Here is a 24,156-nt window from a genome sequence, read left to right on the forward strand (position 1 = left end):
CAATATCCTTGTTTAAATACATCTGAGCTAGACCATCCAAACATGGCTTTTAATTATTTTTGGCTACGGGAAATTTTTTTCGATGATGCTCCACTACCTGCAGAACGTACTGTTTCTGCTCCTCGTCTTTGTTCAATGTCGAATTGAACTCTGTCATAAGCGCCACTCTTCGTTCTGCCAAATCGGATGTCACCCTCAGGGCAGAAACTGTTTCCTTGGCACTTTGGTACGCCTCATTTTCAGCCCAGTATTTAGGATCAAGGGTTAAGAAGCTTTTGTCTAGACCAAGTATTGTGAATAATCGTTCAGTTGCAGTAGTGCAGAAATCAGACAGTTTTTCTCTCAGCAATATCGGTAGGTACCACGGCCCGGTTTGTCGGATCCATGACTTTTTGCCATACTGCGAACCATTTCCCTCTTATCAATGTCAGTGACTCTGCTGTCAAACAGTGCAAAGGCAATGAGACCTTTCGACAAGTACCGCAGGTGTCTGGAGTAAGCCTTGAAGGCTAATTGAGATATTTCTCCATCAGCATACGTTGTTAAGTTCTTCATAAAATTTGGGTCGTTGAGAGGTGCCTGTATGGCTGAATCACAGCTGTACCAGTGGCCTATGTAAACACTCACAATAAATAAGCACATGCGTAGCAATTGACTGGACGTTTTGGGCTGCGTCTGTCTTCGGCCAGCGGTACGAAGGTCCAGTTGGAATTGCTTCCTGAACAGCCATATTTTAAGAGAATATATCGCTCGTGCCATCCATCTGGCTCGATGAAGTGCACCAGGGTGACGGAATTTAACTCTTCGGCACTCCTCCGAGGAATATGATAATGAGTTCTAATAATTCAGCGTAATCGTCCCGAGGATGATTGAGATCTAGCTTGTCGCCGCTAACTTCAGGATTTCTGCGCGGACAGGTTGTAACTGATCAGAAACAGCAGGATCGTCCAGAAATGTGCTGAAGTTTGCTTGATCTATATTTGGCCAGAAGTCGCGGAACCGAGCGAATAAGTCGATGACTGGGGACTTAGAAACAGCATCTACCAGAGAGAAAAACTTTTTCAAGGACAATCTCCAAGGAAAATTTCAAGGAAATGACCTGAACTGCTACCTACCAGCCAAATTTTATCTTTAGACCTTGTCACCGCCATTGTACAACCGCAAATTGTTAGTAAACTGAAATAAATGCAACAGCACAACAGACATGACAGTGTAATTTTTGTAGTTTTACGAGGTGTTGCAATTGTGACGTAACAATGCTTTATTTGTTCTGTGAAGTAACTTAGCCTACAAGTACCGGTAATTGCTTATATTCCGCTGCTAGATTATAGGCTAAACAACCTAAACTTTAGCTTCCTTGCGCAAGTAGTAAATGTCGACGGATTTCAACAAAAATTTGCCAAAAGGATTTTTTTACTGAAAGGAAATGAACACCACCCTGTACATTAATATTAACAATGGTTAGAATTTTGCGTATTACGCTAAAAACACCCTACTGATAGGCTACTAGAGGAAAACGATCGAAGTTCTGTGATTGTTGAAAATAAGACAAAATAAGGACGCAAGTCGAAAATAAGGACATTTCTTAGAAATAAGGACATTTAAGTTTTCTAAGACCTGGCCCTTCAAAATAAGGACAAATCTTAGAAATAAGGACGGTATGGCAACCCTTTCTACAAGTAAGAAGAGCGAGCAAGATCTAGCAACGACATTTCAACTTTTGGGTTGTACGTTTGAACAACCCATTTCAAAGACAACTCTTCTCTTAGCGACTTAGCGCAATGTAGATTCTACACTAAAAAGATGAGATAATAATTTACAGGCAAAATTACTTCAAGGTTATGGTAACTAACTCTTGATGATTGCAGAAATTCAATCGTTGTTTTAACGAAGTTTGATTGAAACAAAAATATTTGAAAAATATATCATAATATTTCGTTTTGATTAGAAAAATATTGCAAAATATTTGTACATAGTTTTCTTCAAAAACCAGAAATATCATTTGTAGCAGCTTTGTTTTTGAAGTGAAATGTAAAACAGGATAACCCAGTTGTTACTTTTTGCTACTACCATGCAGCTACTTTTGTCAGTTTGTTTGTACAGATGATATAGCCTATTAGGTCATTTAAACCGTAGGTTATCATAAATCACAAACCTATTAATATTGCACGATTTGAGGTTGGTGTGAAATACTTGCGCTAAAGCATATTTTGTCAGAATGATGGCATCTGCTTCAGCAGATCATAAGGCTGACCGTTCATGGATTTTTCCCACTTTGCTAATGTGCGGGTTTGGATTCTTCACACGAGTCAAACCGTCCGAACCTTTCCTCACTCCATATCTAATGGTGAGTCAAACGAGCTTTTTTACCGACTGAGGTTTAATTTTTGTAATGTTTGGAGCCGAATTTCAATGTATTCTTGCATGGCAGGCAAACACATTTAAATTTTTTTTTGCGGTGCTACTGAATTACACCAACTCCTGAGACTTCGCTCTGTAGCTTTAACACTAGAAGTCTTATATTATTTCGCACACTGTTTTTGAATTTCTACACGTGTAGTTAGGAAACGCAAACCAACGTAAACATCGGCTATGAAAGCATGTCGCATCTAAGCCACATGTTTCATAGACATTTCTGTAATAGCAAACTTGCGTCGAAGCAATTTCAAACCTGGTTATGGAAATCGAAAACCTTGACACCTTGTCTTGGCTGCATGACATGTCAATCAGATATGACAGCACGATAAAATATTCTAATAGCTGAACATGCATTAGAAAAGAACGCTTTTTATCTTTGCCACCAGTTACAGAAATAGCCAATCGTCGTATGAGTCGGTAAACATAGTTTAAACCGAAAAAAATGTTTATTTTTTTATTTTTATGCTGGGACGATGGTTATTCTCTGGACATCCGAATTTCAATAGTAAACTGTTATTGCTAACATTACCAGATTACCATTATCTATCTGTACGCCTACAAAAAAATTTTCGGATATATTGACATATTTATATGTAACACGGGCATATGTTACCAAGCACAATATCCGGGTAATGTACACATTCTTTATACTGTATATATTTTTCTAGGGTCCAATTCACAACTTAACTGCCGAAGAAGTGGTAAATCAAGTTTATCCTATGTGGACATATGCATATCTAGTCTTTCTGGTTCCAACTCTTCTTCTAACAGATCACTTAAAGTACAAGCCAGTCATCATAATACGAAGCATTGGGTGAAAGGCTTATATTTTTGACATCAACATTTTAGTATTAATTTTGCATAAACGATTTATGTCGTTGAAAAAGAAATATAAGGTACCTGCAGCTATTAAGGCCCGCTGATTTTCAAACCTCAATATTTGTCTAAATACTGCATAATTTTGAATGAAACTTGGAATGAGGATACTTTGGGTCTATCTAAACAACATATCTATGAAACAAGTTTCTAGGTAAAAGGAGTTGTGAAATATCAAAAAAATAAAAAAATCTCAAGCGTGCCTTATTAGATGCATGCGTTGTGAATAAGGCCCGGTTTGAATTTGCATCAAAAGTGATAAAAAAAAGGTGTATTTTCACAATAACAACACCACAAAACAACTAGCCGACAAAAAAAAATTTTTTTTGGTGCCGAAGATGTTTTAACTGTTCTTAGCTAATTTGGGGTCGCTGATTTCGAAAATGCAGTCAGTTTTTGTTTATCAGGTGTAGTTTTCTAGTTACGGTGATTCCACTGCACGAGTGCACTTATGCATAATTATTGCTAATGTAAAATCTATTCACGAGTCAAATATATTGTTGAAAGACACAAATCAATTTCAGCAAGCCAACAAAGATCTTAAAAACGTATACACAAACATAGGATTAATAGGTATGGTAGCTTTTATTCTTCACCTTGCTTGAGTGTCTGCCATAAACTTGCGCTTAAAAAAGATCTACGAAAGTGAACTGCAAAAGCATTATCGCGTTTAATAGACCAGCAATAGTCAGCTAGCATGGTAGCATCCCATCTCCCTTAATATTTGACTTTCATCTCACTAATGTCTTGATGAAATCACTCCCCTTGCTCGTCACTCAAATCGCCAAGATTATCAGGAAAGTAGTCTAGATGATTGTGCAGAAAATGAAGTTTGATGCTCATGTTAACATCAATATCCCGGAGTCTTCTGAGTAAGTTAGACACGAACTCTTTGTAATTGGATGCCTTTTTATTTGTCAAAAAATTCTTAACAACTTTTACAAAAGCATCCCAGGCACTCAGTTCTTTTTCATTCATAGAAGATGAGAAGTTTGGATCATCGATTAATTTTCTAATTTGAGGCCCATCAAATATGCCGGCTTTTAACTATTCAAATGTTAATCCTGGAAATTTTGTGCAAATATATCTAAAACAATTTCCATCTTTATCGAATGCTTTTACAAATTGCTTCATTATACCCAGTACCCAACCCAAACAAATTTGACTTCGTTATACTTTTGTTTGAGAGTTGTTGAATGTCCAAGTGGTACAGATCCATAAACATTTCCATTATGCAGCAAAACACATTTTAGACTTCGTTTACAGCTGTCAATAAAAAGTCGCCAATCTTGAGGATTGTATTCTGCTACACCTAACTTTTAAGAAGACCTTCCACATCGGTACAGTATACAATATCATTTTCCTGAGAAAAATAGGGCAAAAATTTTACATGGCGTTTCCGATAGAAAGTGATTACAGTACCTGGTTCAAAAATATTTTTTTCTTTGAGTCTTGAAGCCAGTAACTCAGAAGATTTCTTTGATAAATTTAAATCCCTCGCCAAGTCATTGAGTTCTCCATGAGAAAAAAGTTGATAAGGTAATATAGTAGGAGGAAATTCGATTTCAGCAAGGGTGGAATCGCTGTCGGTGGAAGTTTGCTCGTCTTCGCTGTCAGGAAGTAAATCCAATTGTGGCAACCCTTCAAAATCAGGAACAGGAAGTTTTTCTCTGTGTAGCACTGGCCTGATTGCTGAAGCTAGGTTTGGATATTGCAAGGAAGTCCTATTTTTCCTGTTTATGCTTTTTATGTTTACTGCACAAAAATAGTAGTTGCTAATTGCTATTATGATCTTTTGGTTCACGCCACTCCATTGGAATAGCAAACCTTAATCCATTTCTTCTTCTGTTCGTCCATTGACGTAAATGTTCTTTGCAAGTTTTACAAGCAATGTGGAGAGCCCAAGACTTATCTCGATCCCCCAACTTCACTTTAAAGTAAGCAAGATAAGCACACTTTACAAAATCATTGATTGGTTTTCTGTTAGGCTCTAGTGTGTAATCACCACAGATGTAGCAGAAAATATTTGTGTTATTGAGACAATGTCTTCTAGACAGGGCCGGATTAACTATAGTAGCAGATGTAGCAGCTGCTACGGGCCCCGCGCCTCACAAGGCCCCGCGCTTGGTGAACAAAACGTTTTTTTTTTTGCAAAAAACTGTCGAATATAGTTGGTATGTAATTTTTGACTTGCAAACTGGAATGGCATGGGAGAATATTATAGTTGTAGGATTAAATTACTTAGTCCCAACGACTTATCCCTTTCTAATTATTGTAAACTTTAAAAACCGATAATTTCCGATGGAGGCAACTGCCTGATCGAGTGCCACGAGCCCACGATACTAGTTGTTTGAAAGATTATTCGACTGTACTTGTACACCAGTGAGAAGAGTATCAATCTTGCCGATTGCTTTGGACAGAGTTGTTACAACGCGTCCAACACGAGCGGAAATATAACGGAGTAGGCCTACAGACACTTGTCAAAAAAAATGGTGCTATTGCAGAATATGTTCCATCCTATGCTCATTCGTTGAATCCAGTTGGTGTATGCGCTGCACAATCGTATCCAGAAACAGTTCAGTGCTTTGACTTCGTTGAAAATGTCTATGTAGGCTATTCTTTGCTGTTTCAACACTCCGGTGGTCCGTTCTGGAGTGTTCAGATGGTGGAGTGCTAAAGAAGCTCTCTGAAACACGATGGTCCGCAAGAGCTGATGCCATTAAGGTTAAGTTATTAAAGAACGTTTTCTTTTCAAAAAGCAGACACTAGAGAAACTTGCAAATGACCAAGTGCAAAAGACAGAATGTCGACAGCAGGCAAATGGACTCCTCGAGAAAATGGAGTTGCTCGAAATTGGAATCTTAGTGGTTTTTTGAAAAAGCTTACCCGATTGCTTCCAGGCAAGTCAAGCCTCTCTTGAAACAAAGCGGCAAAATCTCAGCATTGCTTCAGCGTTGTGTGCCTCTTTGGCAGGATCCCTACAGACTTTCAGAGAACAATTCGTTAGGTTTGAATCAGAAGCGCAGAAGCTGACTCAAGTGCCGGATTACCGACCAATAGGCCTAAGCACAAGAAGAATTGTCCAAAATCGAACGCACGATGAGAATGTATAGGCAGTGGCCGTTCAGTTTCAGATGCAATGGATATCAACTAAAGACAAATTCCAGGTGGAAGTTTTTCCTTGCAGTATTGGACAGCCTACAATCTGCGCTGGAGCCCCGTCGCAAGGTATACACCAATTCGTAAAGCACATTGCTTTTGATTGCTCCTCTCCAGAACTCAACTATTTCACTTCGATTAAAGAAAACAATATTGACACCATGTTTCCTAACATTGACAATTTGTTACGCATTTATCTATGTATGATGGTAACTAATTGTACTGGAGAGAGATTATTTTCAAAATTGAAGTTGATTAAAAACTATCTGCGAAACACGATGGGGCAAGAGCGGCTACATTATAATCAAAAAATATCAAATCTAAAAAATATTCAATTACTTTCCAGTCATTATCTGTACATCAAATCAATCTGCTACAGGCCCCGCACTTGGTTAATCCGGCACTGCTTCTAGATGTTGTAGCCATAAGCGGGCTAGATCTCCCCCCCCCCAAAAAAAGTACCATTATGCTGTCTTGATTTGCACCTATACTAGCATTTAACACAGAAAAACATATGTCTTGGCATTATCTGCTTTCATTGTTTGTTTTAGAATGTAATGCAAGAGTAATAATAAAGGTTGTAATTTCATAAAGACAGCATTAAAACTATTGCATTTGTGCTACTTTGTAGGGCAATTGTAAAAAAGTCAATCTCACTGTAACTTAAAAAGTTGACCTGATGGAGAAAAAACTGATTGCAATTTCGGAATCAGCGCCCCAAAATTAGTCTAAATCAGTTCAAAATCTGCCGGCACCAAAAATTGTGTCGGCTAGTGTAATTCATATATACAGAGACAACTATTCCCTCCCCCCCATGCTCCATTTTTTTCAAACAACATGGTATTTTTAGATATGGTAGAAATGCTAAAGTACTTTTATACTGACATTATGATATTTCCATTGCAATAAAAAATTGGATTAATGGTGTAACAACAATTGTTTGGATCACTCAAGTCTTTAACCCTCACTTTCTTAACCAGGGGTGCACAACGGTACAATTTTCCTACCCCATGGGCCCTATTACCAATATTAGCCTAATCTGATCATCATTATCAGTCTTGCATTAACTAGAAAAAAGTTCAAATTTATTGGTTTTACTGCATCAGCATGCACATATTTTTCACATAAAGTGCAAAAAAAAACGGAAGTCAAAGCAGTTTGTTAAGTACAGAGCTGTCTAAAACGTGTGAAAATTAATAAAACCACTCAATTTTAGTCCCCCAAACTTCAACTTTTTGTAACTCAAAAAGTTCTGAACTCTAGACTGTGAAACTTCACCAGTCAGTCTCAATTCACCATGGCAGCAATCAGAGCTTTCACTTTTGTTTAAAAGAGTGGTAACAACGGAGATCCCGGGGGTGGGCTTTGTTACTGGCCGGGCCTTATTAGCTGCAGAGACCTTAGTTTAACCTATAATCCAGGTACAACCCACCGTAAATCTTATTCCTTATGCCTTTTTAGCATTTTTGGTTTGTTTAGCTTTCCAGTTCCTGTAGGTAAATATTTCGCCATGGGAGTTGTGAACTGTTGTGAAGTTGTCGTTGAGTTCGAAACATGTGTAACTTCACGATAGTTGCATTTAAACATAACAGTCATCTTTGATTCAATTATCTTAACATCACTTACATTTCAGAAAGAGTTTTTAAACAGACATTCCCTCTGCCTGCGCAACTGCATAAACCTGCACATTCGAATGATATAACCTTTGAAATAAAACACGTAGGTCTATGTCTGGGTGACAAGGCAATTGATAAGTTGATGTTTTGATAGGCTGATTGGTTGCTGGATGCTATTACTGTTCGGTCGAGGAGTTCAACAAATGCAACTTATGCAAATTTGTTATGCTTTATCTTCCGCTGCAAAAGTTGGATGCTATGCGTATATTTACAGGTGGGGACCTTGCGCAAGTTTAAAAAACAGTGCCTGATGTAATTTGAGCTCTTTCATAAATGTAATTTCCTTTGCGTTTTTTATTGGTCTATCGACGTTGAATCAATGTACAAAGCGACTGATTTGCTGTCTGGAGCCTAGGGTTATTGAGAGATCGAAGCGAGCCTGGAAACGTTGCTACACAAACCGAATAAAAGCATTCTGTCTCTTCGTATTTTAAGGAAGGGAGACTTGACCAATGTGGTTCTGCCTCTTCGATCTACCACTGGTCCAACTGTATGCTATAGCCCACTGCATCATAAACAAAATCTTTGACTACATTATGTAATGACTTATGATACAATTGCTACAATGTCATCTTTTTTGTTGAAGGGCTGTTAACGAGTTTCATTTTCAACGAGTGACTTCCTATGTTCGATCATCAGCCCTTGCCGGATCATTTATTGCTTCACTGCTGAGTCAACTTCTTGTGTCCTTTGGACATCTGGACTACTTTTATTTGAACATTATTTCATTAGTGAATGTGTCAATTGCTTTCATTATCTCGTGGCTACTTCCAATGCCAAAGTCTACTCCACATGTGTCACCCAAACAAACATTTGGAGTCTCTCGTGATAATTCAACAGTTAACAAAGAAAAGGTAGTCAACAAAGCTCACAGACCTCTTCATTTCGTGGTAAGTTAAGTGTTGTAATTAGGCCCAGTTTAATTTTATCGCCAAAGTAAAAATGTGCATTTTCATCAATTTCAATCAAAGCGTAACTTTTTCGCTCTTTCTTTCGAAAATATGCTCCGATAGACGTAATTACTAATAACCCGTACAGTCGTGCGTTCAGCAAGTATAGCAAATATCCCACTTTGGCTAAAAAAACAAAACAAAAATTATTATTACCCTTTGACATTTGTAAAATAACTAATGTGAAGCTATTGTTGTGATATGTAAAATATGCTTCTACAGTGACGTAAGAAAAAAGTTTTCAACTTGTTAAGCACATCTTTTTATACATGATATAACACTATTACATAAATGACATAACATAACATTGTTATATTTGATAAAATTTTGTGCGCTTACTAAACTATTCAGCATTAAAGGTAAAACTAAAAACTTGTGAAACGACTGAATCAAATCTCTGATACCCCATAAAAAGAAATTAAGATTACCGAAGTAGACTATTGCACAGCAAAATTCGAAAATTCATTGTCACAACGACATTTTAACAAGAAGGTCTTACCGTTAACGCGTTGCAAACAGTGAAGCTAAAACCTACACAGGCAATTAATAAGAGATTCATTTGTTTAAGCCAAACTGCATGATTTGCCTGTGGAGAGACACAAGAGACTGTTATTCAAACCACACTCTGCTTCGATGGTCGCTGTGGTGGGCGTTTTCGACATGTGGATGGATACTGGTCACTAACTACGCACAAAACTTATGGGAAACAATTAGACCAAGCACTGAATATGCAATTTATAACGGCGCTGTGGAATCAGTTGCTACCATTTTTGGTATGTAGGCTAGCAATAGCAAGTTACAGTGTAGCTTATCTACTGTTGAATGGTTTTATTCTGGTCATTTGCATTAGATTGGCAAAAATCTTTTCAAAAACAACTAGTGCTTTGGCTACGTAGGTAGAGAAAAATGTTTTAGTTTATATAAGAGCAATAGCTTCACAGTGACGGATCTTTCATATTCTCAAATGACAAGTAGTAGCACCATACATTGCGCATTTCCATCCCTGAGTTTGATGATTTTGAAAGGAAATGCACAACCCATAATACAATTTTGCTTTAATAACATTTTACCCCAGTACCTGGATCCCACGTTAGGCATGATACGAACGAAGGTGCAAAACGGATGAAAATAAAACGAAATTTTTGCAGGAGCTGTGGGAGCGTTTGGGGTAAGTTATTTAAAACGTTCTTGGAAAAAATCTGGAGAATTGTGCTTGAGTTTCTTTTCGTTTGCGAAATGCGGTTTATTGATGACTATGTACTGGACTACAAATATCTGGGTTAGCTATGCTGCTTACGTCATATTTATATGCGCGTACAACGTCATTATTACCATCGCACAGTAAGTAATTTTCTTGAAAATGAATGTTTTTACAACTCTGGAAAATTTATCAGCTCAAATGTTTAATAATTTTATTGTTAAGTTTGATGTCTTATTGTCTACCTTTCTAATGTGAAGCATGAGCTGCAATGGTGAATGTTGCCTTACCTATGCTTTCATACGTATCCTGCCAGGCTGGTTACAACAACTAACAACAGTCTCATTGCTAGATTTCAAATCGCTCTTGGATTAACGACACAACGATATGCACTTGTGTTTGGAGTTAACACTCTTGCAGCTGTCATTCTAAACACTGTCTTGACTGTCATTATTGTGGATAAAGCAGGTCTCGGCCTAGATGTTCATACGCAGTTTATTTTATACAGGTGTGGTATACGTAGCTTACAAAGTTAAAGCTTTCACACTTAATGCAATACTTTGTGATTTTTAACAATTGTTGTCTATTTTTAGCACCATGGCATTTTATTTTCTTTCTTTGTAGTCACCAAAAGTCGTATGTCAGGCTAGAGTTTTAAAGTTAACTTTGAACCTAATTGAGGCCAAATTCAAGCTAAATTTTTCTTTTGGCCATCTCGTCTTGGCTCATTTCTTTTATTTAAAAATTATAACTTTTAGGTTTATTTCAAGCATCTATCAAATTTTCAATTTTAGACCTAAATTAAGTCATATGCTCGATTAGACTCCAAACCTAGCAGCAAAAAAAAAGCAAACTACAGTAGCCTATATTAATTCAACTAGTCTTTAGGTCGAGATAAATGCCAGCATTATGTAATACAACCAATACAACTGACTACTGTAATACAACTAACCTACAGTAAAGTTAACTATAGGTTATTTATCAACTCTTGATTGTTCACAGCTTGTACTTTGGAATTGTGGCTTTTACTTTCCTCCTTCATGCTATATATTCCTTGTGGTGCTTACGTGCTGCTGAAGTAACGGAAATAACCGTAGTGGAATGATGTTGAACGGACTACAAGTCAGTTTAAATTAATGAAAGCGTATCTTTACTTGAAAGTTGGATTCTTTGTCTCAAACACTTTCTTTGATACAACCTACCAAGCACATGTTCTACCCTCAGACATTTAATTGCTTTCATCAGTTTTGTGCCGCATTTCGCATCTTGCCAGTCTATCAGCAATTTTACAACACCAGTTCAGGGTCTGACTGGTTGATATGTTGGAGCAGTTAATCCCATTTGATTTGTATTCTTATACTGTATGTTGATTATGTCAGAGTTACTGTACCTGACCTGACTGGTGCTCCTGCCATGGCTAGTGGTAGCTGTAGCCTACTGTAGATTTAATCCTACATGTTCGGTCATAGAAAAGCTTATTAATTGTGTTGATTGTATTCTTTGTTTTGTGATACTCTACAATTGACTCTGTCGAGTAAGATATAATGAACACCACTTAGATGTGACAGCAAAAAACATACTCTTCAATATTACCCAAGCAGCTCATAATCTTCAGTGTAAAACGCACAAATAATATTCTCGACTATTAACAACATGCCGCATGCTGCATTATTGCGTATTTTTTATAACATAATTATGGTACTTTCCATTTCATTTTCCAACCAAAAGCATTTCAAAAGTCAGCTTTATTTTTATTAATTTTAATAATGTAGCTTAGTCTATGCGTCATCCATATATCGGAATATCAGTAATTTTTGCCATGAAAAGAAGCCGACAGTCTACATTAACTGTATGTTACAGGCTTTACTGTGTATGGATCCTTGTAAATTAAGCGGGTTCTATAAACTGTTAATATCATTTGTGTCCTTTCTCAAGTGGTCAAATATTTCAACTACAGCTTGACAGTGTGCTGATGTGTATACTGTATAGGCTGCATTTTAAATTTAGTGTTTCTGCTTATGACTTCTCTGCGTTAAAGCCAAGTTATTGAAAAGTGTCATCTACCACGAGAAGGCTGGTATTCGTAATATCTGGCTGCTGGACACCATCTTGAACATCTCGAGCTGCCGCCACTGCTCAAGGGTAGAAAATGCAGAGCCCCTCGACCTTTGGAGTGACGAAAAAGAAAAGATTCAGAAGAAGAAGAAGAAGTTTCTTATGTCTGACAAAAACATTTTTTTTCCATTTGTAACGATATTTACTTTATTAAAATCCAGGCAATTTTACTCATAAACAGTTATTGCACAATCATTAGAAAATTAAACGAAAATGATTTTGAAGTGTTTGCATCAAAAGCTTTAGACCACTGGATAACTGGCTTGGGTAGCAATACCGCAGTTGTTGCTTCTGTTACGAGACATTCGAATGTAGCCGCCATATTTTCCCCAAGTCTCTCCCCAGCTGCAAAATATCAGTTGGTTGATAAAATACAAATAGCTTTGCACTTTCCAGAGCACGATAATCTCAAATGTGGCATGCTGGTCGCACAAGGCGTCAACTAAACTCGTCAAGCCTCGCAAAACGACTTTAGTCTAATTCTGCATGAACAGTATCATTATGTTAACTTTTAACACAAATACGGTGACAAAATGCTAGATTAAGCACTTAAGCAATGCTCGTTGCCTGCATTTGCAGACATAGCTGTTCTAAAAAGTATAGTTCAAATGGAATGCTTTTCTAGATAGCAATATTAGCGATTCAGAAGTCGCAAGACACAAAGCAGACGCAAAAGCCAAATAATATAAACATTTTGGCTGTAATACCTGTTCTTGACCAGCCAGTAGTCTTGACCGTTTTCAGTCCCGTATCCAACAGCAAGCACTCCATGGTCCAATCTCGTTTCACTGCATTTAGGCTCATAGTATACCCCTGTAAAAAAGTTGTATCATTGTTTATGCAAATGGTGTAAAACAGACCTACTACTTTGAATAACTTCCAATGCTTTTACAGTAAGACACCACACTGGGCATCCACTGTCTAGTCGTAAAGCGCTGACTTGCGTTGACATTTTTAGCTACCGTTTACCGAGACTTGAAACTTATCTTTAATTATTAACGTGCTTGCAATAAAAATCAAACAAACGTTTGATTCTGTTGTCAAAACCTGTTTGAACATGCAAAATGCAGTTTTTAAGGACCTTTTACTTTATTTCCTTATTTAGCCAAATAAAGCTTAACAATGTCAATGGGCTTAACATGTTTTTTATTTCATTTTATTTTCCTGTTTTTTTTGTGTTTTTTTAAAGAAATGTTGAACCCATTGTCGTTGCTCAGCTTTATATGACTGTGGTGGGCTCAGGGCCGTTGAGAGAATGTTTTGGGCTCTGTACCAATGAGATCCTCAGCCCCAAAATCAAGATATTCAGAAGAAAAAGCACTGTATTTAAAGAAAAGGCGATGGTTTCTTTATGATTCCGAGATTTTTGAAAAGGTTCTGGGTCCCTAAAATGATCCCTGCCCGGGTCCAAAAGTATCTCTTGGACCCCTGTCAGAGCTATTGGGTGGGCTACAAACAAGTAAACTCTCTACCAAACTTTTACAATTCAGATAACAACTGGAAAAGAACAATAAAACAAACAGGATTTCCTTGGTCGGAAAACATACCGCTTTCGTAAAGTTGGAATGATTGGTGTCCTGCATCGATGGCCACAGAGATTGGTCCAACTGTGGCAACAGCTCTTTTCAGAGCTTCTTCATTTTCAGTGGGGAGATCAACGCACCCCTTCAATGTTGCCCCAACATTCTTTCTGGTGAAGTGGCAATCACCTTTCTGAAATAAAAAAATTAAAAATAGGTTGGAAGCATAAACTACCACCGCAGAGCGTAGTGAGTCTATTTTATGAAGTACCGCACAAAAAACAAGGATTTGTGTAAAGAGTTTAGCATTTACGTATGATATAATTATTCTAACTTTGAACAAAATATATGGAGTGGATACGGGTAATAATGTACTCAGTTGCGCCTCTATACGGCTGCATTGACACTGTCTGCTTTGTAAAGCGCTGTGGAGCAACGCATTCTGCGATGGATACAGCCAGGGCCAGATTAAGGGTACTGTAGGCCTAAGGATATTTACTAGAGAAGGGCCTAATTTTGCAAACCAAGCTACAAAAAGTAGTAAGAATACATACATAAAAAATTCAAATTATGCAAAATAACATAAACATAGCCTAACAGAAAAATGGCTAATGATGGCGCGTAATTGGTTTAGGAAACAAACGCATTTTTTTTATGTCAAATTTGAAGCAGATGGATAAGATTTTGGAAAGAAAGAAATGGATAGTAGGTACCTATGGTAGGCTAATACTCTACCTAATGACACTCTAAAGTCTAAACCAGGGATTTTCGACCTTTTTCCCAACGCGACCTCAAAAGCAATCAATTGTAGTCTCGCGACCCCCCACAAAAGTATTCAACAAAAGCATATTTAATGCACAAATTTAACCAAACTTGATTCATGCCGACATCCAGATATATTTAGTTTTGCTGTTCCAACGTAAACTTCCGAAATGAAAAACGATTTTTGCGATGTTATTACGGCTTTTTACATTTCCTCCAATTGTTATTTCCATTTTCTGTCAGTCTTAGCTAGATAATAGGAGAAAAAAATAATGAGAATAATCTACGTTTTCGCACTTTCACCGGTTGAATTTATTGCAATCTTTTATAGATTTGTTTAAATCAATAAGTTATTAGTGAGATGGTTGGTGCTGCATATTTTTAACTTTTAAATTTGTCAATGCGTGCGCCTGTTGCTGAAAGAACTTTCAAGCAAAATAGCCGACACTAATTTTTTTCAATGCCATTGAAAACATCACCGGTACTGAGAAATCTATATTTTGCAAGATTCTACATAACTTTGCTTTATTACCATAAGCGTGGTTACTAGTTAACTTTAGTCTGCACAAAGCAACGTACAAGAACTTAGTGAAAAATATCGTATGCTTTTCTATAGTTAATGCCTTTTTGCAACGTCTGAAAGCTTAAACAATATAATAACCTCACTAGAGGAATGGTCGATTGCAAAAAAAACACAATTTTTAATCTTTTCTGGCAAAAAAGAATTGAAAAGAATACAGTAGCCTACACTGGAATTTCCAGCGCGACCCTCCGAAAAACGGCTCGCAACCTCCAGGTTGAAAACCCCTGCTCTAAACTCAATTTCGATAAAAGTGGCGCCTACGTGGTTTTGGAAATGTGCTCTTCGTGTATTGACTTCACTGTATTGACTCAACTTGGTCATTCGTTTTTAAGCAAAAACTGTACCGTACTGTACTGGATCTGTGTGACTATTAGCCTTATAAAAATTTAACCTTAAACAAATGAGGGCCGAATTTTTCCAGGGCCTAAGGGTATAGCCTTATTAGCCTAATGGGTAATCCGGCCCTGGATACAGCGCTATATGAAAACTAACATTATTATTATTACTTTGCTCTAAATTTGTTGTAGCCTATTGAAAAGATCATGTTAGACAATATAACGAAAACGACTTTATGCGAACCTTTTTTCTATCTCATTTTGCCATGTAGCCTAGTCTAAAGAGGTCTGCATGCCAAAGCTAATTTATGTAACTTGCAATAGCTCCGCTGCACTATTTCACAAATTTTTATACTAGGCGTACAAAACAGTGAAACAAATAAAACGTAAAAATTTACAATAGCAGTTTAATCTCGTTGATGCTACACTCAGCATTGAGAAAATGAATTTAGCTAATTTTGTAGCCTACTCTGCTGTGTATTCAATCATACAGCTCTGCTAAAACAGTCCGTCTTGTAAAGCCCTAGGACCAAAGCATATCTGCGACGTTAAGTAAGGGTGATCTCACACTTGATACGAACTACGAAGAATAGGGGATGAGTTGAGACCACAATATTTTATATTCATCGTATAAGAATTTTGCTCCAACATATGGAGTAGAGAATGCCCAAGTAGCCTATCTTCTCTAGACGGTGTCTTGTCTTCAGCAACTACGCCTACCCAACTGATTGCACGCTCATCGGACCTCGGTAAAGGTGGGCGACATTTTTTTCAACAATCTGTGATGGATCCAGAGCCGTAAAAAAAACACATAGAATTATTACTAATTTCTGTTCTTACCACGGCATGATAAGGATACGACATTTCGGTATCAACGCCACCATTTTCAAGAATGTATTTGAAGGCGTTGTCCATCAAACCCCCAGAGCATCCCATGTCACCTTCTGCAGTGCTGCAGTCAACCAAGTTTTGTTCACTGAGTGAAACCAATTGACCAGTCTTTTTGAAATGCTGCCCTTCCAATGACCCAGTCTGCAATGAATGTTCAACATCTAAATTCAGAGAAACTGAAACAAATTTGCCAACATAATGTAATTATTGACTACTAATGACAAGCATATGCAAGAATAGTTAATAAAGTTTGAATGCTCTTTCGTGATAAAATTTGTGAGGTTCAAAACCTGAGTAGGCTACGGTATAAATAGTGAGACAAAGATTGAGTTTAACGTTACGATAACAGGGTTCATATTAGCAAAATTAAAAATCTACATCAGTATGTACATAAAAACACCTTGTGGTAAGTCTGTTTGTACACAATGGGGTATTAAATAAGGAAGAAAAACGTTTAAATGTTGCGCAGTGAAATTGACAGGCGATTAATTTTCTTATGAAGCAAATATAACACTTCCACCACTGATAGAAAGATAAGTCTATCGCTGATTCTGCACAGAAAATAATCTTTCACTTAAGTTCAATCTTTTTAGTATTGAGAAAACTGCGGCATGCACATCCAAAAGTTTAATTTACAGTTGTAGAACTCACGGTACTGAACGCCCAGCATGATCCGCATTTCAATTGGTTCTTGACCGGTGTGACGTATCCCTTTTTGGTCCAATCAACCATAGATGGAACATTGCTTGATGTGTCATTGACTTGGCCTTTCTTGCAAATGTCCTGCTCCAAGCCTCTTTGCTCTCCCAAATACAATGCTTTGTATTCATCCGCGGTCTAATTAAAAGATAAAATGATAAAGATTTGGTAGAGAGTTCGCTTTGTCGAACCATAGCCAGACAAAACAAAGTAACTTTAACGGGTTCAACATAATATATTACACACAAAAAATGTAACAATTCAAATAAAATAAACTTTAACGTTTTCGACACATGCTTGTGTCCTCATCATGAATTACAAATCTGCAATATACATAAAATGAAAATTATGATAAGTCTGGCCATACACTACAACTGTAACGACACTCCAAACTGAAAAGCACAAACTCAACATGTATGTTAAACCCGCTAAAGTTACTTTGTTTTGTCTATCTATGGTTCAATAAAAGATAAAAGTTTTCTTTTCTTCCTTTGAGCATCAATTGTTCAAAATGCCACCAAGGGTCCTTACATTACAAAAACTAAAAACAAATCACAGTAATTGTGTTATCCTGTCAGTATTACGATTCGACATGATTTTCCAGTGGCTAGTCAGAAAGTAAACGAACATACCAAGTTTATTTACACTTACACACATAATGTAATAATTAACCTGGCGTTGAAAGTTGGTTGTGTGAAACTGTAACTATAAGAGCCCGGCTGAAAGTTTTGCCAATGTTGGCCTTTTTTTATGATTACAGAAGTATTCTGCAGAAAAAACAAATATATTCCTTTTCTTCTATTAAACAGGAAGCATTTTGTTAGCTAATAGGTTGACCTACCATGTCGGCAAACTGGTTCATTCCCATTTTGAAGGTATGCATACCCAAGTCATATTCATAGTTGTGTTTCATGACAATCTGAAGGTTTTGCTTCCAAATCATTTGTCGTTTGTACTCCTCTTCGTCAACGTACTGCTTTTCTATAACGTTAAAAAAAGAGCAGTTTACGTATAAAATCAACGATTTTCGTAGTCTGCTGTCGCCGATTCTTCGAAGAAATTTGAAAAATCTATACCACAACAAAGGAAGCAAAAAAGAAAACAATTGCATATAGTCTACTAAGAAGTAAAAATAGGCTTTTACCGTTGAATTGCTTCCACTCTTCCCAGTTTGCAGTAGCAAACGCACAGCCTACAAGCGCAAGCAGAATAAATATCTTCATCTTGAACGTTGTCCAAAATATTTAGCTAAAATCTAAGAAATAAATTCAATTATAAAAGTTTTTTTTCTATACTATGTACTCCCTGTACTCTAAAAGCTTTTTAGCTAATTTTAATCTTAAAAGAACTAATTATAATTTTGTGAATTCAAGCCATTATCTGCAGAAACACGGCTCTTGGAGTAATTTTTACATATGCTTGCAAGGCAATTTTGTTAACATTTAAATGAGAAAAATCTTAAGCAAACACGCACACAAAGCCTGCAAACGTTGTCACGAGTTGTACGTTTGCTGTGGTCGTTGATTTCAGTAAATTTCGGAACAAAACACTGATTAACGAGCTTCAAGCCTTGCAAGAGAAATAAATAAAATTGTATTATGTTAATAGAATTGCAAAGTAGGCAGTCAAATAAAAACATAAAATATCTCTTTCTTATTAGTTTTGTGTAATAAAACATGGATTTTGACCTTTACCTAGTTTGCAGGTATGTTGTCGTTTGCTATAAAACTTTAAGATTAAAACAACGAAACAGCATTTAGCAGAATAATGCGTTTAATTATTGATAAAACGTCACATGTCAATCACGATCATTCCCATGACTAACTCAAATATTGACTAATTCGTTGTTGCAACTGCAAGCTAATGTGTGTAGGTCAGATTGGATTGTCTTTGTTTCTTCACATTTTTGTAAAACTCCATCAAGCAAAACTGGCTTATTACTCAGCATAAAAGTCAAAAGTTTTATAGCTGACGCAAAAAAAACTTTCATTTCAAGTCGTTACAATAACAGCTGATCAACCACAAACTTTTTTAGATTAACTCATAGGAAAAACACCAGACTTAAAACTTTTTGCAAAAAGCAGTATTTTCAGCATTTTTATCTTTGAACACACGATTATTTTATATAACATTACGTATCGGATTGAAGCTACAGTAAAAGTGGTTTTGACATACACCATTCACACTCGAGGCCACTTAATGGGCCACAAACACAACAGTCAAAACGAACGATTTTATACGAATGGCAAATGACAGAGAAGTTTGGAAGACCATGATCGTCAACGTCTGTATCAGATCAGGCACATTATCATCATCGTTCACACTCACGACAATATTTCAAATATTTCATACCTTTGCTGGTTGAACATGTACTGTAGTCATTTTTTATGTTCTAAGACAGTGATCTTTGCAGCTTCCATCAAAACTCCCCTTTGCAGACGTTTAAATGTGAAACACTACTTGGTTATGTCTACTGCATTCGGCTAATGTGATTTCACAACCTCGCTGTAAATGCCATGATTTTAGACTTTCCGGTACAGTAAAATACAAAAACAAGACGTATTTAAATGAGATTGAACAAGTTTGAAAGCAAATGTTACCAACCACTGTTGAGAAGTTTATTTTTTCTGTTAAAAATATTAAACTATTAAATGTGAGTAACCTAATAATCTGAGATTCCAGGCATACCTGGTGTTGAATCAGATATGATAAGGTACTTGTGGTAGTTTGTAGGTAAACATTATAATACTGGATAACTTTTTTGAAATGAATGGTTGAGAGAAAAAGAAGTTATGCCTTCAGTAGTTTATGATCAACATGGAAACTCAAATTAACCCAGATGCAGGATTCGCATTAAACGACATTTGCTTTTAATCTGATATCGTAGGCTATTGAGCCTATTGTGTACTGTATGATTATATCACTGGTCAACAAGTTTTATTTAAATTTTTTAATCAAACATATACTAGTATAGTTTTCTATAGATGAAGTTTCAACGCTGATTTCGAATCTTTGCTCGTTTTTTCTTTACCACATCAGATTTTGAAAATATTTGCACTTTAAAATTTCGGTATTTTACGTATTTAATACGTATTTGCAAAATACGCTCCTAAAATGCCACTGGTAATCAAAATGCATTGTAAAATTCATGTTGTGCAAGCTTGAGGTTAACATTGTCACTGTTAGGTCAAATTGCATCGCATTTGCGTCGATATAAGTCAAATTTAAACAGCAAAAATTCAAATCTCTCAAAAACCTGGTGTACTGGAGAAAAATTAAGGACATTTGTGAAATTGGCGTCAAAAACACTTCAAAAATCACCTAATCGAATCTCTGTTTGAAATTTACTGTTGACCACTTTTCTTTTTACAGTTCAACCAAGTTGTTTTCATTGACTCAAAATAAAAAATGGGAGTTAAATAATATTAAATAAAGCATAAGAAATGTGAAACGAGGACGTAAATAGGTCATTGGGTATTTTTAACATCACTAACTTAATAGCTACTTTTTCTCAGCAACCGTCTATTTTGTTTGTGTTAGCATGTCACATGCGGGTGAGACGCGCGTATAATTATGATCGATTGACAAATGCCTTCTGTGCCATTTAGAAAATGTCATATATTTTTTTATGCGTTTGTGTGCAGGCTGCGCCGCCATTGTTAGAGGTGAAACTACCTTAACGTGTTTTGACGTTTGTAGTTACGCATTTAAAGACATTAAAAATGTGTAATTAATTCAAAGCCAGTTTATAAAAACACAAAATGTTATTAATTACTTTTGTCCAACGTAATCAGAAATTCTGTAAACAGCTTAAAAATAAAGAAACGAAGAAGAGACGAGACTGGCCACATATTTACATCTTTCTTTTATGCTGCAATTTTAAAGTGTCAAGATGTATTGTGAAATGAAAAAAAAAACTTTTCTTTTCTGAAAATATATCTTTTGCGATTTGCTCAGTTTCATTGAAGTATTGTATTAACAAAAATGATTGCATTGCTGATGGTATATACTGTATATACATACTCCAGATTATACTGTATATGTAGTATTAAGAATAATATATACACTCATACAGTAGGTTAACGTTAGACTTTAACAGTGGTTCTTAAACTAATGTCGTTTTAATGGTTCCTTACAAGATTTTGCAAATATCGCTTAAATGATGTTTATCCCAACTTTTTTTACTTCACACAAAAAAAAACGAATACCAAACTAGGTTAAACGTTATGCATGACATTGCCGTTGCTCTTTCGATTAATATTCACTATTGACGAATTACTTTTAGCAAGATGCACCTATCTAAGCGCGGCAAAAGGCTACCATACTTACAATCGTACATCTTACGTATACCGTATGCTCAAGTAACAGCAATGGCCAGTAAAAACTACCAAGTTACTTGTCTGATACAAGCCTTTAAAACGAATAACAATGTGGCCGAAAACCAGTTTGAGCAGCATGACAATAAAATCGAAAGATTGCTATAATAGCAGCTGCAAAGAAATTCAACAGTTACACTTGTAAACTTAAAAGTAAGCACTGAAAACAAAAGTAAACGTTGAAGTAAAACTGAAAGTCAATGGTTAGAGTTACGTATATTCATTTCTTTTAGATTTACGTGTTTGTACAGTCGTATAGGTAATTTTTTTTGCTGTACGCGCATTTGATGGGTATTATTATTATGAATGTTTTGCCAGCGTAGCTTATGCCTGCATATTCAGTTCAATTTTGAGTCGGACCTTAAAAGCAAAGATTGTTGGTCAAAAGTTAGATTAACACAGCACAAAAAAGTTGTCCTTGGTTCTTTTTAGCCTAATGGTGTGTTGTTCAAGTAGGTTAATTAATAATAATTACTTTACGTTTTATACCAAGCATGAAGTATGATGCCATTTTAGCTTGCACTTTAGTTAGAAAAGGTGTTGTCTAAGTACAAGCTAGTTATGACAACTCAGGGCGATGTTTTCATTTTTAATTGACAATCAACATTTTCAATTCCGATAACATGCCATGCAACATTTGAGATCAACTTAGATAGCCGAGGTATCGTCAGTTGATATCCGGTTCTAATGACACATCTGGGTATAAAACAAGATTTTGACACGCTTTGCGCATTTTATATGATCAGCAATAAAAACAATACCCTACCTCAAGTAGGCTGCATTTTTGACCAATTATAAAGCGCCATTTTTTCCCGTGTATAAATGAGAAAACTATTCGTACCATTGTTAGTATAAAGATACGTAAGTTGAGCCATCGACAAGTCGAAAGATCAACGAGTACAGATTTTTCAAATTACAATTCTTTTTTGTCTGGCTTTATTTTACAAAAAAATGTAAGTTAAGATTTAAAACATTCAATATTTGCTTGTTTCTAATTCATTAAAGGAGTGTCACTAGCAGAGTAGACAGAAATGTGTTTGTATAGCAATTTAAAATATACAGAAGAAAAAACATCTTTCTTATCGTATGATTTTTTTGATTATTATGTCAGTCATGGAGCTACAGTATTGAAAAAAAAAACAGTTATTTCTGAGTCTATAAAATTTATCATTTAAACAAGTTATATTTGTACATTTCAGGTTGCCTAACATTTTCCTTATTATATCGTGTACAGAAAAAATTAATGCAAAATGCAAAGGTTCTTTGAAACAGCAAAAATATCCGAATATTATCTCAAGTTTAGGCCTCCATACAGCAAAAACTTGGTTTCCTTAGTCTCAAAATTTCATCGCAACCAGCAAAATCACAACTTTTTACCAAAAAAACCGGACCTAATGGTTGATGTTGGATGTGGAAACGGCCAATCGAGTAGCATCTTTCAAACATACTTCAACCAAATAGTTGGAGTTGATGTGAGTGCAGAACAAATCAAACAAGCTAAGAAGCAAAATGTATACAAACATATACAATATGTTGAAGGATGTGCTGAAGAATTGCCCTTGAAGAACAAATGTGTTGATCTGATTGTTTCTGGAGAAGCAGTTCATTGGTTTGATTTGCCAAAGTTCTTCTCAGAATGCAAAAGAGTTCTTAAACCCAATGGATGCATTGCTATTTTTGGATATTGGGTACCGAAAATCACTCCCATCGACAACAAATGTGAAGTACTTTCAGAGAAAGGAACAAAACTTGCAGAAATATCCATGTTGAAAGGTGTGAGTGATAACTTGGCAGAGAAAAAAGCGTACATTCAATTAAAAGAAAGGTATCAAGACATCTTTGACATGATACCATTTGAAGTTAAACAACGCATTGACAACATTACCATGGTCAACGAATATTCGATGAATGAATTTTGCGGACTTATGCGATCCACAGATTCATATCATTCCTATATGGATAAAGTTGCTCAGGATTTGATGAGGAAACACGGAAAAGTGACACAAAAAGACCTTGATTCTAACGACATGGCAATACAGTTTGCGGAAGATTTAGAGAAGTTGTGGAGCTTGAAAATAAAATCAGATGATGAAAAAATTATGACTGTCGACTTTGACTATTTTCTGTTACTTGCAAAGCCGTAGAACCATTCTGTTGAAAGCAAAAATAATCTCAGTAGAAAGGTATTGATCCTTGACGCAGCTTGGTAGCTTGATCTAGTCTTTCAACTTGTTAAAGTAATTTACGATCGGCTTGCAACAGCTTTCTCGAACCTTAGGTTTACCGAAACAGTTGAAGAAAAGTTGAAATGAGACGAATAAATGGGACACTGAAATAAACACAACCGAACATATTTACCCATCATTTCTTGACTGACAATATTTGTTAATTAAAGAATTTAGAATTTAAGAATTTAGACACCCTTTTACTTTGTTTTACTAGCACTATTCAAAGAATTCCTTGTTGTAGTGAGTGATTACTTGAAGCTATCGCATAGCTAAAATGAATAAAAAACTTTTTTAATCAATTATGACATCGTTTATAGGTGACTGTTGTTGTGAATAGCTTGTAAATTGTCTGTGTTCATTTTTGTATTCG

General features: G+C 36.1%; 3 protein-coding genes across 3 annotated transcripts; 2 read left to right on the top strand and 1 right to left on the bottom strand.

Annotated features, from left to right (window-relative positions):
- Nucleotides 1-2,228: 2,228 nt before the first annotated feature.
- Nucleotides 2,229-11,759, top strand: LOC145785967 (thiamine transporter 2-like). The gene is made up of 8 exons (XM_082597660.1): nt 2,229-2,347; nt 3,087-3,232; nt 8,224-8,343; nt 8,716-9,019; nt 9,648-9,852; nt 10,228-10,420; nt 10,630-10,785; nt 11,280-11,759. The coding sequence occupies exons 1-8, from the start codon at nt 2,282-2,284 to the stop codon at nt 11,380-11,382; spliced, it is 1,293 nt and encodes a 430-aa protein (XP_082453786.1). The 5' UTR covers nt 2,229-2,281; the 3' UTR covers nt 11,383-11,759.
- Nucleotides 11,760-12,486: 727 nt separating this feature from the next.
- On the bottom strand, nt 12,487-18,468 carry LOC145785968 (procathepsin L-like). The gene is made up of 7 exons (XM_082597661.1): nt 18,327-18,468; nt 18,024-18,163; nt 17,135-17,320; nt 16,433-16,624; nt 13,940-14,105; nt 13,100-13,205; nt 12,487-12,737 (listed from the first exon to the last, which is right to left on the bottom strand). The coding sequence occupies exons 1-7, from the start codon at nt 18,403-18,405 to the stop codon at nt 12,635-12,637; spliced, it is 972 nt and encodes a 323-aa protein (XP_082453787.1). The 5' UTR covers nt 18,406-18,468; the 3' UTR covers nt 12,487-12,634.
- Nucleotides 18,469-22,952: 4,484 nt separating this feature from the next.
- On the top strand, nt 22,953-23,702 carry LOC145785195 (putative methyltransferase DDB_G0268948). The gene has a single exon (XM_082596886.1). It carries the CDS (start codon nt 22,953-22,955, stop codon nt 23,700-23,702), a length of 750 nt encoding a protein of 249 aa, XP_082453012.1.
- Nucleotides 23,703-24,156: the final 454 nt, after the last annotated feature.

Source organism: Aplidium turbinatum, chromosome 16 (assembly GCF_918807975.1).
Source record: "Aplidium turbinatum chromosome 16, kaAplTurb1.1, whole genome shotgun sequence".
NCBI classification, from domain to species: domain Eukaryota; kingdom Metazoa; phylum Chordata; class Ascidiacea; order Aplousobranchia; family Polyclinidae; genus Aplidium; species Aplidium turbinatum.